At 31.8% G+C, this 17,054-nt stretch overlaps 1 protein-coding gene across 2 annotated transcripts in view; it reads left to right on the top strand.

Moving 5' to 3' along the window:
• The window catches only part of DNAJC1 (DnaJ heat shock protein family (Hsp40) member C1), a 234,156-nt gene that overhangs the window by 100,683 nt on the left and 116,419 nt on the right, over positions 1-17,054 (top strand). For both annotated transcript variants that reach the window (XR_014022775.1, XM_081300173.1), the window contains exons 2-4: positions 8,597-8,698; positions 9,197-9,243; positions 16,545-16,710. Coding sequence is in view for 1 of the 2 variants with exons in the window: in XM_081300173.1 (XP_081156299.1) it covers positions 8,597-8,698; positions 9,197-9,243; positions 16,545-16,710 (315 nt within the window). In the remaining variant the exon portion in view is untranslated. The remainder of the gene's footprint in view (positions 1-8,596; positions 8,699-9,196; positions 9,244-16,544; positions 16,711-17,054) is intronic.

Genomic DNA, 17,054 nt, shown 5'->3' with positions numbered 1-17,054 from the left:
TGCTGCTGCAACTGCTACAGTGTACTTTTCCTTGTCATTTGTTCCATGCACCTAAATATTTTGGTCTCTTAGGAGTCTCACTGTTTAATACTGAATTTCAGTGAATTTTATCTTTCACAAGAAGCAGTACTCTTGCTGCTTGAATTTCAAGCCACAGAGCAACAGAAAATGTAGCCTTCCTCTAATTCACCATCTTTAATCCTAAACGAACATTTTCTGGCTTTCAAGGTGCCTGACTTTCTCCCTATCTACAATTAATTATTAATGTTAATGAATTAAAATCTTCCATAATGCAGCAGTCCAAAAGGAAATGTCCAATAGGTGATCAAATACTGATATTTTATGGCCTTTCTGTATCAATAACAAACCTTCTAAACATAGTAGAAAAAAATTTTTTCTTAAGCTTTCCAATTTTATTCTCCTAGAGCACATTTTTCTGACTTGATAATGAGTGTGGTGTACTATGAAGACAACATAAGGATATTTTTCATATTATGATATTTTCTGATTTTCTTTTTTATTTCTCCCTTGACTCATTGGTTTTTTAGAGTGTGTGGTTTAATTTCCACATATTTGTCAATTTTCCAAATTTCCTCTGTCATTGATTTCTAATTTTATTCCATTGTCATTAGAGAATATACTTAAAATTTCAGTCTCTTAAGATGTATTAAGACTTATTTTGTAGCTTACTATAAGGTATTCCAAGTGTGCTTGAGAAAAAGGTGTTTTCTGTGTTGTTGAGTGTAATATTCTATAGATATCTGTTATGTGTGTCTAATTGTTTTGTACAATTGTTCAAATTTTGTTTTCTTGCTAATACCTCTGATTATTTCAGTTGTAAAGTAAAGTGGAGTGTTTTACTATAAACTGTCTATTTCTTCTTTCAATTCCATTAAATCTTTGCTCATTAGTTTGGGGTTCTGTTATTATATGCACATATTTAGGTTTATACTTGTTTATAATTGTTATATCCTCTTTATGGATTGACCATTGTGTCATCAAATAAGATCATTTTATGCCTCTTGTGATAAACTTTGTCTTAAAAGTCCATTTTGTCTAATGTTATATAGTGATTCCAGTTCTCTTTTGATTACAGTTTTCATGGAATATCTGTTTCCATCCATTCATTTTTTGCCTATTTGTGTCTTTGGTTCTGAGGTGAATCTCTTGTAGATATCATATATAGTCTCATCATTTTTGTTCATAATCCATTCTGCCATTCTCTTTGATTGGAGAGTTAAATACATTTACTTTTAAAATAATTACTGATTTAAAAAAAGACTTTTGCTATTTTGCTCTTTATTTTCTATATCTTGTTTATTTTTCAATTCCTGCCTTCTTTTATGTTAGACTTTTTTCTGACCATTGGATTTGCTTTTCATTTCTTTTACTATGGATCTTAGTTTCTTGGTTTTCCCTGGGGACCACAGTTAACATCTTAATTCAGATTAATACCAATTTAGTTTCAATTATATGAAACAGTTTTCTCCTGTAGTGATCACTGTTCCTTCCTTATTTTATTTTCACAGATTACATCTTTATATGTGTATGCCATAATCATAGATTTATACTGTTGTTTTATTTAAAACAGACTTGTAATTATTGCTTTATAGTATAATAATTACATTTGTATCATGTAGAAAAAAATTGAGTCACCAAAATATATTGGTATTGTTTTTTGTATTTACATAGATATTAATCTTAGGCTGTTTAGGGTACTTTAATAAGACACTTTGCAATAGGTAAGTTATAAACGATAGAAATTTATTGCTGACAATTCTGGAGACTGGAAAATCTAAGATCAAAGCACCAGAGATTCAGTGTCTGGTGAGAGCCTGTTCCTCATAGGTGGTATCATCTATGTCCTCAGATGGTAGAAGGACAAAAAAGGGTAGCTCTTTAGGGCCTTTGTTATCAGAGTATTAATTCCATTCATGAGCCCTTATGATCTGTTTATCTCACATTGGCCCCAACTTTTTTTCCCCCATGGCAGATGTGCCTTTATTATGACCGATATTGTAAAAGACAAGAAGCATACTTTATGATTAAGAACTATTATATAATCAACCATGGTGGAATCAATAAATACTTAACAATCATTATCTTATAATGAAATATAAAATTCATTTTCAGCATTTTTAGTTTGTGTCACATTTTTTTATTTATATATGGCAGCACAGTGCATTATAATTCTTATTACACATATAGAGCACAATTTTTCATATCTCTGGTTGTATACAAAGTATATTCACACCAATTTGTGTCTTCATACCTGTACTTGCATAATAATGATCATCACATTCCACCATAATTAATAACCCCATGTCCCCTTCCTTCCCCTCCAACCCCTCTGCCCTATCTAGAGTTCATCTATTCCTCCCATGCTCCCGCTCCCTATCCCACTATATATTAGCCTCCTTATATCAAAGAAAACATTTGGCTTTGGGGTTTTTGGAATTGTCTAACTTCACTTAGCATTATCTTTTCTAACTTCATCTATTTACCTGCAGATGCCATGATTTTATTCTCTTTTATTGCTGAGTAGTATTCCATTGTGTATCTATGCCACATTTTTTTTTATCCATTCATCTATTGAAGGGCATCTAGGTTGGTTCCACAGTTTAGCTATTGTAAATTGTGCTGCTATACACATTGATGTGGCTGTGTCCCTGTAGTATGCTGTTTTTAAGTCCTTTTGTATAGACCCAGGAGAGGGACAGCTGGGTCAAATGGTGGTTCCATTCCCAATTTTTCAAGGAATCTCCATACTGCTTTCCATATTGGCTGCACCAATTTGCAGTCCCACCAGCAGTGTATGAGTGTGCCTTTTTCCCCTACATCCTCACCAACACTTATTGTTGTTTGTATGCATAGTAGCTGTCATTCTGACTGGAGTGAAATGAAATTTTAGAGTGGTTTGGATTTGCATTTCTCTAATTGCTAGCGATGATGAGCATTTTTTCATATATTTGTTGATTAATTTTATATCATCATCTGAGAAGTGTTTGTTCAGGTCGTTGGCCCATTTATTGATTGGGTTATTTGTTTTTTTTGGTGTTTAGCTTTTTGAGTTTTTTATGAACCCTAGAGATTAGTGCTCTATCTGATGTGTGAAGGGTAAAGATTTGCTCCCAAGATGTAGGCTCTCTATTCACCTCACAGATTGTTTCATTCACAATAGCTAAACTGTGGAACCAACCTAGATGCATGCCCTTCAATAGATGAATGAATAAAAAAAATGTGGCATATATACACAATGGAATAAAAAAAGAGAATAAAATCATGGCATTTGCAGGTAAATGGATGGAGTTAGAGAAGATAATGCTAAGTGAAGTTAGCCAATCCCAAAAAAACAAATGTTGAATGTTTTCTTTGATATAAGGATCCTGATTCATGGTGGGGATAGGGAGTGGGAGTATGGGAGGAATAGATGAACTCTAGATAGGGCAGAGAGATTGGAGAGGAAGGGAGGGGGCATGGGGTAATTAATGATGGTGGGACGTGATGATCATTATTATCCAAAGTACATGTATGAAGACATGAATTGGTGTGAATATACTATGTATACAACCAGAGATATGAAAAACTGTGCTCTATATATGTAAAAAAAAAAGACTCATAGCACAAGAATTAAAATCAACAATCAATAAATAGCCCCAAATTTTAATACTATCCCATTGGGGATTCAATTTCAACACATGAATTTTGGAGGGTCACAAACATTTCTTTCAATTTGATTACTGTCTAGTATTTTTGTTTGTTTGTTTGTCTTTTGTTTTTGTTTTTGTTTATTAATTATTTTCCTTTTAGGCCTGAAGAGCTCACTATAACATTGCTGGTAAAGCATGTCTACTACCACTGAATGTTAATTTTTGTTTGTTTACTCAACTGTATTTCTTAATTTTTCATTTTGAGGGATAGTTTTGTTGAATATGAAGTTTCTTTTTGACGGATTTTTATATTATTAGCATGTTCAATATGTCATTACACTAAATTTTGACCGCCTTACTTTATGATGAGAAATTAGCTATTAATCTTACTGAGAATCCCTTGTACATAATAAATTGCTTCCTTTTTCTTACTTTCCATATTCTCTCTTCTTTGACTTTCTGCAGTTTGATGATAATGTTTCTAGATGTGGTTGTCTTTTTGTTTTGCCTTAGAGTTTACTAAAATTCTTCAATGTGTAGATTCATGTCTTTAAAAAAAATTAGCCAAGGGCCAGGGTTGTGGCTCAGTGGTAGAGTGCTTGCCTAGCATGCATGAAGCACTGGGTTCGATATAAAAATAAACAAAATAAAATAAAGGTATTGTGTCCATCTACAACTTAAAAAATATTTTTAAAAATTAGTTTTTCTTTAAATATTTTCCTTCTATTTCTATATTTTGAACTTTATTATTTATATATTTGTATTCCTAATGGTATATGTCTCTTAATTGTGTTCATTTTTCTTTTTCTTTTCTTTTTTTCTCTTTGCTTTCCAGACCAGGTAATCTCAATTGGCTTATCTTCATGTCTATTGATTATATCTTCTGCCTATTCAGATATGCTGTTGAGTGTCTTACCTAGAGAGCTTTTCATTTAAATTATTATGTTTTTCAACTCTAGAAGTTCTTTCAACCTTTTTGTTAATATTCTCAATTTGGTGAACCATCATGCTTTTTCTTTAGTTCTTTGTACATACTCTTTAAGCATATTTAAAATAGTTAAAAGTCTTTGTCTAGTGGTCAAAGATCTAGACTTTGTCAGAGACAGTTATTATTAATTTTCTCTGTGTGTGCACCAAAAACTTCTGGTTTCCTTGCATACTTCATGAGTTTTGGAAGAATACTGGACATTTTAAATATATAATGGTGACAATTAGATTATCTTAGCTTCTCAGAGTTTTGTTTTTACAGCGTGTTGTGTGGGGTGCTATGTCTAGTGATTCTTCTGAACTTAATTTGTAAAATGTTTATTTTTTGTTGTGTGTGGCCTCTGGAATGTCTGCCTATTAGCTCAGTGGTCAGCTGATGATTTGGCAAAGATTCCTTAAATATTTAGAACCAGACAACACACACACACATACACACACACACACACACACACACACACGTCTTCTTGTCCTTGCTGGTGGCTCTGTGTGTATGATGTATCATACTTTCAGTATTCAGCTGGCTAGTGTCTTATTCCCCAGTCTTTTTTCCTAGACTTTGTAATGTGTCCATTGTTTTCCCAGACATTTTCCTTTGCCTAATTTAGCACCATCTAATAAGTTGCCTTTTAATGTTTTTCACCACTGCCTTCTCTGCTCTAGTAGAGTTCTGAGTTTGGCAAAGTAAAGGCAGCTCTTTTATACAATGTCAAGGGCAGATCAAAACAACCACAGTTTTTTGAGAACACCTCTGCTCCCTCCAGCACCAGAAATGTCACCAAAAACTTAGGTTCGCATCTTCGATAGCCTAAGAATTAGCTGAGTTCTAATTCTTAAGCACTTGCCCGATTGCCGTAAACTTTGATTGGTTTCCAGAGTTCAGTTAAAGTTGATTCTGACAGATTTTGCCAGGTTATTCACTGTTTCATTGGAGGGTCGGACCCTTAGAGTTTTCTATCCTGCCATGTTCACTGACTTTTCATCACCCATTGTTTCAGTTTTGATGAGCATATATTACTTTCATTTGTTTTTTAAAGAATGACAATGTCTTTTCTTTACAGAGGTTATCCAAGTGTTAAAATCATTCATAGTCAGCTTGCCAGAGAACTATGTCACACTTAGGAAAAGAATCCTGGCAAATTAATCCAGTAGATCTCTAATATCAACTGTGTTAAAAATGGTCAACTCAGTCATAGCCCTGTCAAAAACTTTTCTCTATGAGCCAAAAAGATAAAAGCTCTCTGCTGAAGTTGGAAGTTGAATGTGTTAAGATTCAGGCCTAGCAGAAAGTGATGTAAAATGTGTTAGACAAGCCAACACATATCAGTCTTTACCTTTAAAACTTCCACTGGAAGCCAGGTGCTGTATGTATACCTATAATCCCATTTACTCAGGAGGCTGAAGCTGGAAGATCACTTGAGCCCAGGAGTTTGATGACAGCCTGGGCAACATATTGAAATTCTGTCTCAAAAAAACAAAAATACACAAACAAAATTTCAATTGAATATTTTCACACTGTAGTTATGATAACATGTTTGATATACTTTATCAGATTAATTGGAATATAACAGTTCTTCTCACTCCTTCTCAAAGCAGTAGCCCTTTGTGAAGTTATTCAGCCCAAAATTGAAGCTAACAAAGGGGACTGATTATGAAAAAGAATCAAGTATTTTCCTTATTTGAATTCTCTTTTTATCTGTATGCAAGCAGTGTGTACTTGAAAAATTACTTAACCTCTCTCTCTCACCTCATCAGTAAAATCTGCCTGGTAATAATTGTACTTACATCATAGGTTTGTTATGTGGATAAAAACAAGTTAAGATTCATTGAGCATGTTACATTACATAAATACATAATCTAATTTTAGGTACAACATGTCTAGAGCATGTCTTTTTAGATAGAAACATCTCTAAGCTTTTCAGCTTTATCCACTTAAAATAGAGCTTATTGGTGAAATAACTCTGTTGGGTGGGTTCTTAAGAGGAAAATAGCCAGGCAGGGTTTTTGTGTAGCCTGAGAGGTCAGTTCCTTAACAGAAATTGTCTGTATACATGAAGTTGGTGAACTGCATCTTAAAATGTAATGATCTGGGAGATCAGGAGGATGGGCCAACATAGAGATAAGGCTAAAAAGATGGAAAAATACAGTTGATGAAGACACTAAAGGTAATTACTGAAATGGTTGTAATAGGAGAGCCATCTGGCCAAATTTGTTTTTTGAGTATATACTGTGGCAGAAAAAAATGGAGTATTTGGGTCAGAATGGCAAGAATGGAAGCAAGGAAATGCCTTGGGTGACTATTAGTCATTTTTTAAAAATAAGTCATAGATGTTATATGATTAGCATCTATCAGTTTTTATGTAGCTGGGCACGGTGGAGCACGCCTGTATTCCCAGCAGCTCCAGAGGCTGAGATAGGAGAGGATGTGGCTCAGTGGTCAATTGCCCCAGAGTTCAATCCCCAGTACCTGCCCCCCCCCAAAAAAAAAAAAAAAGGATATGTAAGCTCTTATTTTGTAAGAAATCTACTTTGGGAGTAACTTTCTCTCTGGTACAGTCTCAATTTAATAAAATATGAAATCCAAATTAGAGAATGGTTATTCAGTTGACACTTGGCTTCTGATCAACCAAAAGATTCATCACACATTTCCATTAGATAATCATTTCTTTCTACCACAGATAACCTGTAGTCTAATGCAGGGAAGACATCAATTTCATTGAGCAAATTAGAATGAAAAATAACCATATTACCTGCAAAACTTACTTTGCTAATTTTCTAGTTCTCAGCCTTTTAATCACAAAAATATTAATACCTAGCATAGGATACTGAGCAGAAGCAACCAGCCCCAGAAAACTGGTAATGAAAATGGTAGTTTATAAAAGGAAATCTTTACAGATTAAATATAGTCTTACTTTGTCTTTCTCCATCTGTTTTCTTTAACAACTTTTTAGTCCCACTGTAAAAATCCTTGTTTTTTTAATTTGTTAGTCATTTGAACTTTTTATTAGTTGGAGGAATTAATTGGACAAATAGCTATAAAATAAAAGGTAAAATTTTATAAGAAACTTTATTATCATTTTGCCTCATGAATATGTTATTGAAATTTCTTTTAAACTTAGTAGAGATAAAATTTTAAATCCCAGTGTATTCTTTGTTCTTTATTTGTGTATTTTGTATTAGCAATGTAGAATGTTATTCTCTGATTTTACCTGTGCATACAAGATTATATAAAATGTAATTTTAACATTCACTTAATCTGAAGTACTGAACCAGGTGTCCTTTAAAATATATTTAAACTATATTAGTAATATACAAGTAGTGGGAAAATTTATTTCTACAAATACTGGGGAAACTGGAAAACATTGAAAACATCTTTTAAAGTACTGAAAAATATTTAAGTATAATATACATAACTATTTTAAATTATAATTTTTAGATAAATGCAAATTTAACTGCCTTCAAATACGCATACTTTTTGACATGTGAAATTGATATTCCATAAATTGTTGCTGAATGTTAAATTCAATATAAATAACAATAAATAAAGTACATATGGGATTCAGAAATTAGCTTTTAGATTCTCAAATAAATAAAGACCTTCTTTGAAGGCACACAGATGTATTAATTTTTAATTTGCTTCTTTTTGATCTCTTAATTACTGAAAAAGATTTATTGGTTAATTTTAGGAAGGCAAGTGTTTGAAAAGTTTTGGCAAATACTGTGTTCTTTAAATGACTGTATGGTAATGAAAAGTTAAGAGGAGAGCCAAATTAGATTGAATAATTGTTCAGTCATGTGGGTCAGGCTAGCTGCATAGCCTGGTTGTTAGACTGATTGCTCAAATTACATTGCCTGGAGTCCTGCACTTGGATGGCTGTCTTCTCAGATCTTAACAAGGTTCTGGGAATTTCTTTTTCTGACAAAGTTTGCTTTGTATTTCCCCCTCCCCCTTCCACCTCCAGGATGCTTCATCTGCAGACATCAGAAAAGCATATCGTAAGCTTTCACTGACTTTACATCCAGACAAGAATAAAGATGAAAATGCAGAAACTCAGTTTAGACAAGTAAGTGAAATATGCCTTTATATATATATTGTGACAATTGTAATAATAATTATATTTATGGTTGAATATTAACTTACATGTAGAATATTTCCTTTTAAAAATGAAATAGTAGTCTAAAATATAAATTTATTCAATTTTTTAATGAAATAAGTTTTCACCAACATTTTGTAGTGTCAGACTCTCTGAATGCTTGGAGGGTCATAATTGTCATAATTTTATTGTCTAAATTACAGCTTTTGTTTTTAAAAGGTGTATTTTAAGATAAGCTGTTAGCTTTTGCTGCTTTCACAAAGATTCTTTTTGACCTCAACCATTTTTTTATCCTCTTAAGGTGCTACCCAAAACGTAAAACATTACTTATAGTTAAGATTTTATCTGTTTATTGCACTTATGCACACATAGGGTTTTCTGCATGTACATTATAGAGCCTTCACTTTCCTGTGTGTTATTTCTTATAGTTGAGAGTATTTTTGTTTTAAAGTAATGCTTCTGTTTTAGTTGGTGGCCATTTATGAAGTTTTAAAGGATGATGAACGAAGGCAGAGGTGAGTGTTTATTTGTGCTTCTGAATTAAGATGTAGTTTCATGCAACATCTTCTAAAAAGAATTTAGTCTTACTGAACATTTTATTTATTATAAGTTGGTGTTCTATTTTCATTCCTTCCCAGAAATGCAGTGTTTACAACTGTATTTTTTACAAATGTAGTTTTTAAAAAATATTTTACAATTAAATGTAATTTTTGTTGAAATATTTACTAGTTTGAATCAGTATTTATAGACTCTAAGATCAGGAGTCATAACTTTAGGCGGTTCTGCTTCATAGATAAGATTTTTAACATGGATGTTTATGCCCTGGGAAATACAAATACCACTTGTTTCCAAACAAATGTCCATTCTATTTGATATATCTGTATTAGTTCCTATCTGATATGTGGTTGTTGGTCTTCCTTCTCTCATTTCTTAAATGTTTATAATTAGCCTGTTAAAGATAGTCAAGTTGATACATTCTCTTTCTTGGTTGTAGATGGACAGAATACCTTTATTTTGTTTATTTAGTTTTTATGTGGTGCGGTGGATCAAATCCAGTGGCTCACATGTACTAGGCAAGCACTCTATAACTGAGCCACAACCTAGCCCTTAGTACGCTTCCATGTTTCCTCACTCTCAAAATAATTAACCAAATTTATGACTGAAAAAATATTCATGCTTTTCTCATTTCTTTTGCCTTCATCCCATTTCTTAATTCTGCTCAAGTTATTGTGTTTAGGGTTAAACCTCAAAATGGAGACAGCCTCTTACTCTGGGACTTCTCTGTGCCCCTTTCATAAGAGAGTAATACTCGTACATAGTGGTTTCTAGTACCATTGATTTAAGAAGAGATTGCAGAGAGGTTCCTTTCCTTTACTCCCTTTAGAATGTGTGGAATATGGATACTATTGTGGGGCTTCGAAGTTTTATAAGTCAGACTCACAGTAAGATATACATTCAAAATAATACCTCAGGGGACACACACACACACACACACAACTGAAATAAAAGGCTCACAAAACCCTATTGTATTTGAAAGAGACTTGATTTTTTCCATTCTGGTCTGTCTAGTCTCCCACCCCACCAAAGCTGCTTTGGTCCACAAAATTGATTTCATGAGACATGGTCCACAATCCAAAACTTTAAAATGTTGCCTTCCAGTTTAAAAAAGAAAAAAAAAAGTACTTAAAACAACAACAACCCACCAACCTCAAAGCTCAGTTATTTGAATTATAAGCTTAAAGCCAACTTAAGTATTTGTATCTGTCTGTGGTACTAAAAATACATCTTAAAAACAACCCTGAAAATATGCTATGAACATCATTTTGAGTCTTTCTTCAAATGTATTGTCCAGAATTATTCTGTATCCTAAAATATTAGCTACCACTCTTGGCTGTCATCTTGACTGTTTAGTTTGAATACCTCCTCAGTTTGTCAGATTGCAAAGCAAGGAATCAAGATATTCTCTTGAAGTATTCTTGGCTTTATAACAAGGGCTGGCATTGATCCAGGTATCATAGCAGACATTCCTTGGGTTTGAGATAATCTATAGTGTTGAAAGAGTCCTAAAAGTGTGTTGAAAGAAGTGTTGGTCATTCTGTGCAAATTTTCCAGTTAGTTTCTTTCAATGAGCCCCTACTTTTGTTTCACACATCAAAAATGTGTCTGTAAAGATAGCTTTATTTAGTCTTCCAACATCTTGAGCATCAGAGTTTGTCTTTTTGTTTGTTGTTGTCAATAAACTTTGTAACAGTGTCTTTCAGTTACTGAAATTATCTGTCTTTTCATATGAATCACTTCTTATATATAAGCTGTCTTCTCATTAACATAAACTCATCTAACATTATCTCTCTAGGATTAGTTCCCTCTGCGTTTATTTAGAGTATTGGTAGAAAAAAATGGATCTGACAGTTACACAAACAGCTGTAGTATTTATACCCCTTGAGGCCCAAGTAACTCTTTGGTAACTGGTTTTCCTTGAGGCAAAAGTCTTAACTAATCAAGCTGAGACTCACTCCTCTAAAGCTTGCGCCTGAGGCCAGGTGACCTGTGAGTAATTTAAGTGAGAAAGGCATCTCTGCAGACAATTACCTAATGTTCATAATTCCTTAAAAAATAAAAGAAAAGAAAGAAAGAATAGAACACTGCTTTATCTTCTACAGAAGATTGTCTCATATTGGCCTTAAAAGTATTCTTGATATCACAATTGTTTATAATAAATATTCATTAAATAAGTGTTTTTAAAAGTGTAACCTTCCAGGGCTAAGGATATAGTTCAGTGGCAGAACACCTGCCCAAAATGTGCAAGGTGCTGTTTTGGAGTTCATCTCCTGCACACACATTAAAAGTGATCTTCTGGGAATTTGCAGTTTGGAAAATTGTCAGACATGTTTTCTTTTCTTTTTTTTTCCTTACATGTGAAATAATCAGATGTATTATCTAAATTTTGGTAGAAAAGGGAAGAGAAATGAAATAAGCAACAAGCTGGATAATGTTTTTAAGAAAAACACAAGTATTATTTTATTTCATAACAGCCAAAGTATTAATTATATATTATGAAAATCTTTTGCTTTAAGTTTACAACTCATTTACTGTTAATAATGTACAGAGTTTTACAAACCATCACTGCAATCCAGATTTTTAATATTTCTATTATTTCAAAAAATTCACTCAAGGGATTGGGGTTGTGGCTCAGTGGTAGAGCACTTGCCTAGCATGTGTGAGGCACTGGGTTCTATTCTCAGCACCATGTATAAATAAAATAAAGGTCCATTGACAATTAAAAAATATTTTTGAAAAAATTCACTCAAAACTCATTTTCAGGCACTCTTGTCTCTGATCCCTATTTCTGGGCAATCACTGATCTACTTTAATGCCTGTAAATTTGTCAGTGCTGCTTATTTCATATAAATGGAATCATGTAGTATATATAGTCTTTTGCATCTGGCTTCCTTCTAGTAAAATAATATTTTTGAGGTTTATCCATATTGTAGCACTTCATTCTTTTTTATTACTAAATAGTATTCTGTTGTGTAGATATACTACTTTTGTTCATCCATTCACCAATTGATGGACCTTTGAGTTGTTTCTACTTTTCTGTGATGTTAAATAATGCTGCTGTGAATATTTATGAATAAATCTTTGTGTAGATGTATGTTTTCATTTCTTTTAGGTAGATTCCTAGGAATGCAATTATGAATAAACTTTTAGACCCCTATTCTCCCAAAGGCATAAGCTGTATCATGAAAATAACAGGTTTTACTGGTTAGTGGTGTGAGGAAACTTAGCATAGCAGCCTTTCTTAAACTTCTTAGGTAACTTACTTATTTTGGGGAACAGTAGCCCAGCTAATGGTCCAACATAAATTTCTATACATGTGCCCTGAGTTTAGCTAAGTGTTGGGTTCCAGTCATCATACACACACATACATATACACCATATATATGTAACTGTATATATACATACATATTAAATAAAAGTATTGGGTACCAGTCTTATATATATATATGATATGTGTGTGTGTGTGTGTGTGTGTGTGTGTATAATATAACTAAAGTACAATCTACTTATATGTATATATATATACACACACACACACACTACATTGTGCTTTAGTTATATTAACATAATTTACTTTTGTTTTAAATCTGTTATAAATTTTAACCAGTATTTTTTTTCTCATCCAATTATGCAGATTAAAATCTTTTTGTCTATTTTTTTCTGTATTTATGAAAATTGAATGTATTTTTTAGTTTACTAAATGAAATCATGTTTTGTTTACAGTACAATTGAAGGTATAGTTATCAGCCTCAGTTAGCTAAAATTTTAAAAATCCATTACCTAGTTATTGTTGTTTGATTACAGATTTGTTTTAATCAAAATAAACATTAAGCTGAGAATAAAAAATCTCATTTTATAACCTACCTAATTTGAAGATATGACACATATACAATGTAGAAAGTGTTAAGTACCACAATTTTTAACATATGTGTATATTATATGTTAAATATATATATATGTATACACATGTATGTATATATGTATAAACATATTTAAAGAAAGCATAGGATCAGTTAATTTTGTCTTGTTTTCTGTTTATGATCTCTATATAATTAACTTTTACTGGAAATTTTGAAATCTGACCCAAATTAAATTTATGTTGTTGTTAAGCTAAAAATTTAAGCTTTATATGATGGGAATCACAATTTAGTCAACTGCCAGAATTATTCATTTTCAAAATACACAAATTTTCTATTTTAGTTACATAATTTCTGTTTTGTTTCAAAATGTGCTGATATTTTAAATATACATAATTTTTCCTTTTGGTAATTCAAAATTTTAAGATTTTACTTGTCTTCTAGAAACTATTTATATTAGGCTGAATATTTTTGATGAACTGTGGGTTCTGAATGGAACTTACTAAAGATTAGACAACCATTATTTCATGTTTATCACATACATTTTAAGAAAATCAAATGAAATAAGCATGCATTAGGTCATATGTTAGATATGTGGAAATGATGTGTTTTTATTTAGAAGAAAATACCTTACAGTTATATGACTTTTTGCATTAATGATGTTTTTATCATAGAGATTTGCTTCTGTGTGTTCTATAACACATTTATACATTTATACATTTTTAAGGAATTTTTTTAAAAATATTTATTTTTTAGTTTTAGGTGGACATAATATCTTTATTTTATCTTTATGTGGTGCTGAGGATTGGACCCAGTGCCTCACACATGCTAGGCGAGTGCTCTACTGCTGACACAACCCCATTTCTACATTCTTGATCTGGTTTTCACACACAATTAAGAACAGTTTGTATCAGTCTCAATTACAGAGTATTTTAACAGCGTTATGTGCTTAAATATAAAAACATGATAAGGGATGTCTTAAATTTTGTAGTGTTAACACATGTTTTTCTTTAAATAGCTTATTGAAAAATACAGTGCCTATGTGTTTAAGAAGTGTATTTGTCTTTTCAGTGTTTTATCAGGAAAGCAGTAATTTATCTTTTAACAGTATAAATTCTAAAAAGTGAATTTTAATAGAAGCGATCTTCCCTTAAAATGATCAGTCCTCTAGGTCATAATGTTCATTGATAATAAAATCAATAGAATGTGATTCTAAGCTTAATCCTTGGACACTATTGTTTAGAGTAGCAGACATAACCTAATAAATATCTGGTTGTGTTTAATATGTTCAGTACACGAGGTTTTGCTACTTTTAAATTTGGTTGTGCACTAAATACAGTTTATACGGGGAGTAGAAAAGTAATTATTAACAGATGCTTAGCATTTTCAGCAGTATTAATAATAAAATATTTGATAGGAAATTCTTAACTGTGAGTTCAACCATGTATTTTTCCAGTGCAGTTTAGATATAAAACAAATTTGGCATTTAGCACTGCTACTAGAAAATTGTCTCCACTTTCTTAGATGGTCTTCATTAATAACCTTACTTACAAAGTCATTTCAGAGAGATTTGCTGGAGATAATAATTTTTATATTGGGCTCCTCCACCCCCAATGAATATGAAGTAAAATAAGGATTTAGAATAAACTTGGAACTTAACATTCATTGGACTTCATTTGAATGTTATAATCGTGTGCTGTAGTAATTGAAACCTTTTTACCTTTCCACATCTAGTTTTAAATGAGATCGTTTTTTTTTTTTTTAAATTAAATATAATTTTTTAAGAAAAGTAATGGTAGGGTTTTTTGTCATTATATTTTGATGTTAATATTCAAGAATTGCTGCAAATATTGAAAAGGAGGATATTTAGCATCAAATTTTTCTTGACCCTGCTACTATACAACCATATTTTAATTTCTATACTCTCACATATAATACACAGTTTGCATTTTAAGAGTTTAATGTTAATTAATTTTCTTTGTTTTCAAAATTTGGTTATTCTTATCTACTAGTATTATTAATAATCTAAGTTGATTTAATAGTCAGATGTTCTAGAATTGCTAATAAAATATATTTTGCATTAATAACCAGTCTTTTCTATGGAAAATAGAAGTTGCCTGTAATAGACCCTCTGCTTAAATTTTTTTAGCATATCTCCAAGGTATCAATTTAATAACTATCAAAGTAGCTACTGCAGTTGTAGCATTTAAATTGATTTACACGTCAAGACTGGCAGTTTAGCAGCTGCGCTATTATTCCTAGATCGGTCAATTTACTTGAGAAAAACCTACTACTGAGTTCTGCTGACCTGCCTGACAATATAGACCCTATTTCTATTCCTGTAATTAGGCCTGCGACTAACTCAGAATATTTTTAATTAAAATATTTTGGTCAATGTGTTGCACCAAATTAGGCCTTTCAGTGAAGATTTAATTCTGGATATAGTGTGATTAGAATATTTAATGAGTTGTGTTCAATTAAGATTAACAGGTTGTGTGTGTTGAACATAACAGTGTTTGTGAGCATTTTGTGTTTCACAGTCATAAACAATAACTTCTTATTTTTAATCTTAAAAATATTTGCTTTAATAACTGATAGGCAAATTTAAATTCAGTTGAAATTTTATTTTAAAGAAATTTTTTAAATAAAAAAATATACTTTATCCCTATAGTACCAGGAAAGATAATTTAAATGTATTGCAAGGAAAGGTTTTTTACTTATTAATGTTCTTCCTTCCCAGCAAAAGCCAAAAATGAGGAAATTGACACTTTTTAAATGGTTACAAATAAGCAGTTTTATTAAGAAGTCTGACATAAATGTTGACTGTTTCCATATCCCTTTTTTTTCTAAAGGAAGGTGAGCAATACAAAATACAAAGTGCCCATTTTATAGCTTTAAGTTTTTTGGATAAAATAAAGCATATAAATGTTTTAACCTTGAATCACCATAGTATGAGGTTAGAACAAAAGACACAGACTAAAAATTTTATCCTGAATTTGATTCAATATATATGTAATTCATGGTAACAAAACCTCTGATTTTGATTTTTCTCCCAGCAAGAGCCTTCCTTTTCTTATGGACTTTTGTGGTGTTAGCTTTTTCTTGTGAACTTTTTGTGACTCGAGACTGTGGTAGACAGGTAGATCATTTGTACCTCCTTTAGATTAGATCCTGGGGTTCTGTAAAACATAGTGTATTCTTACTGTGCACATTCTTAAAGGTTGTCAGTATTTGGAGCCACATACAGTGCTTTGAATTCACTAGACACTATATGCTGGTAATCTACGTAATTTATGTTATCTATTTGGGAAAATTCTTTTCTTTTTAAATATAGGTACAAATAAAGCTTTTTGTTTTTATTTTAAAGACCCCATGAATAACCTTTATATTTGCTACTGTAGGTATGATGATATTCTGATCAATGGACTTCCAGATTGGCGGCAGCCTGTATTCTACTACAGGCGGGTGAGAAAAATGAGCAATGCTGAGCTGGCATTACTCTTGTTCATTATTCTCACAGTGGGTCATTATGCTGTGGTTTGGTCAATCTACCTGGAAAAACAATTGGTAAGTATTGGTGATAAATCAAATGATCTGGCTTCCTTCATTTCATGTGGAATTTCAGACATTTATTTTTCAAGTGATGAGAATTTCTATTTTCAACATATACTCATCATTCTAATAGTTTTACACTCAATAGTTAGTGTTTTATTTATTCCTAAGAAGTACCAATGTAATAAGAAAAATAATATTGCTTTTTGAAAAATGTGGCACTCAGGGGCTGGGGTTATGGGTCAGTGGTAGGGCATTTGCCTAGCATGTGTGAGGCACTGGGTTCGAGTCTCAGCATCACATATAAATAAATAAAATAAAGATCCATTGACAACTAAAAAATATTTTTAAAAATATGG

Source organism: Spermophilus citellus (assembly GCF_964194105.1).
Source record: "Spermophilus citellus genome assembly, chromosome: 6".
NCBI lineage: Eukaryota > Metazoa > Chordata > Mammalia > Rodentia > Sciuridae > Spermophilus > Spermophilus citellus.
The sequence above is the reverse complement of the archived record's forward strand: the minus strand, read 5'-3'. Positions and strand labels throughout refer to the sequence as shown.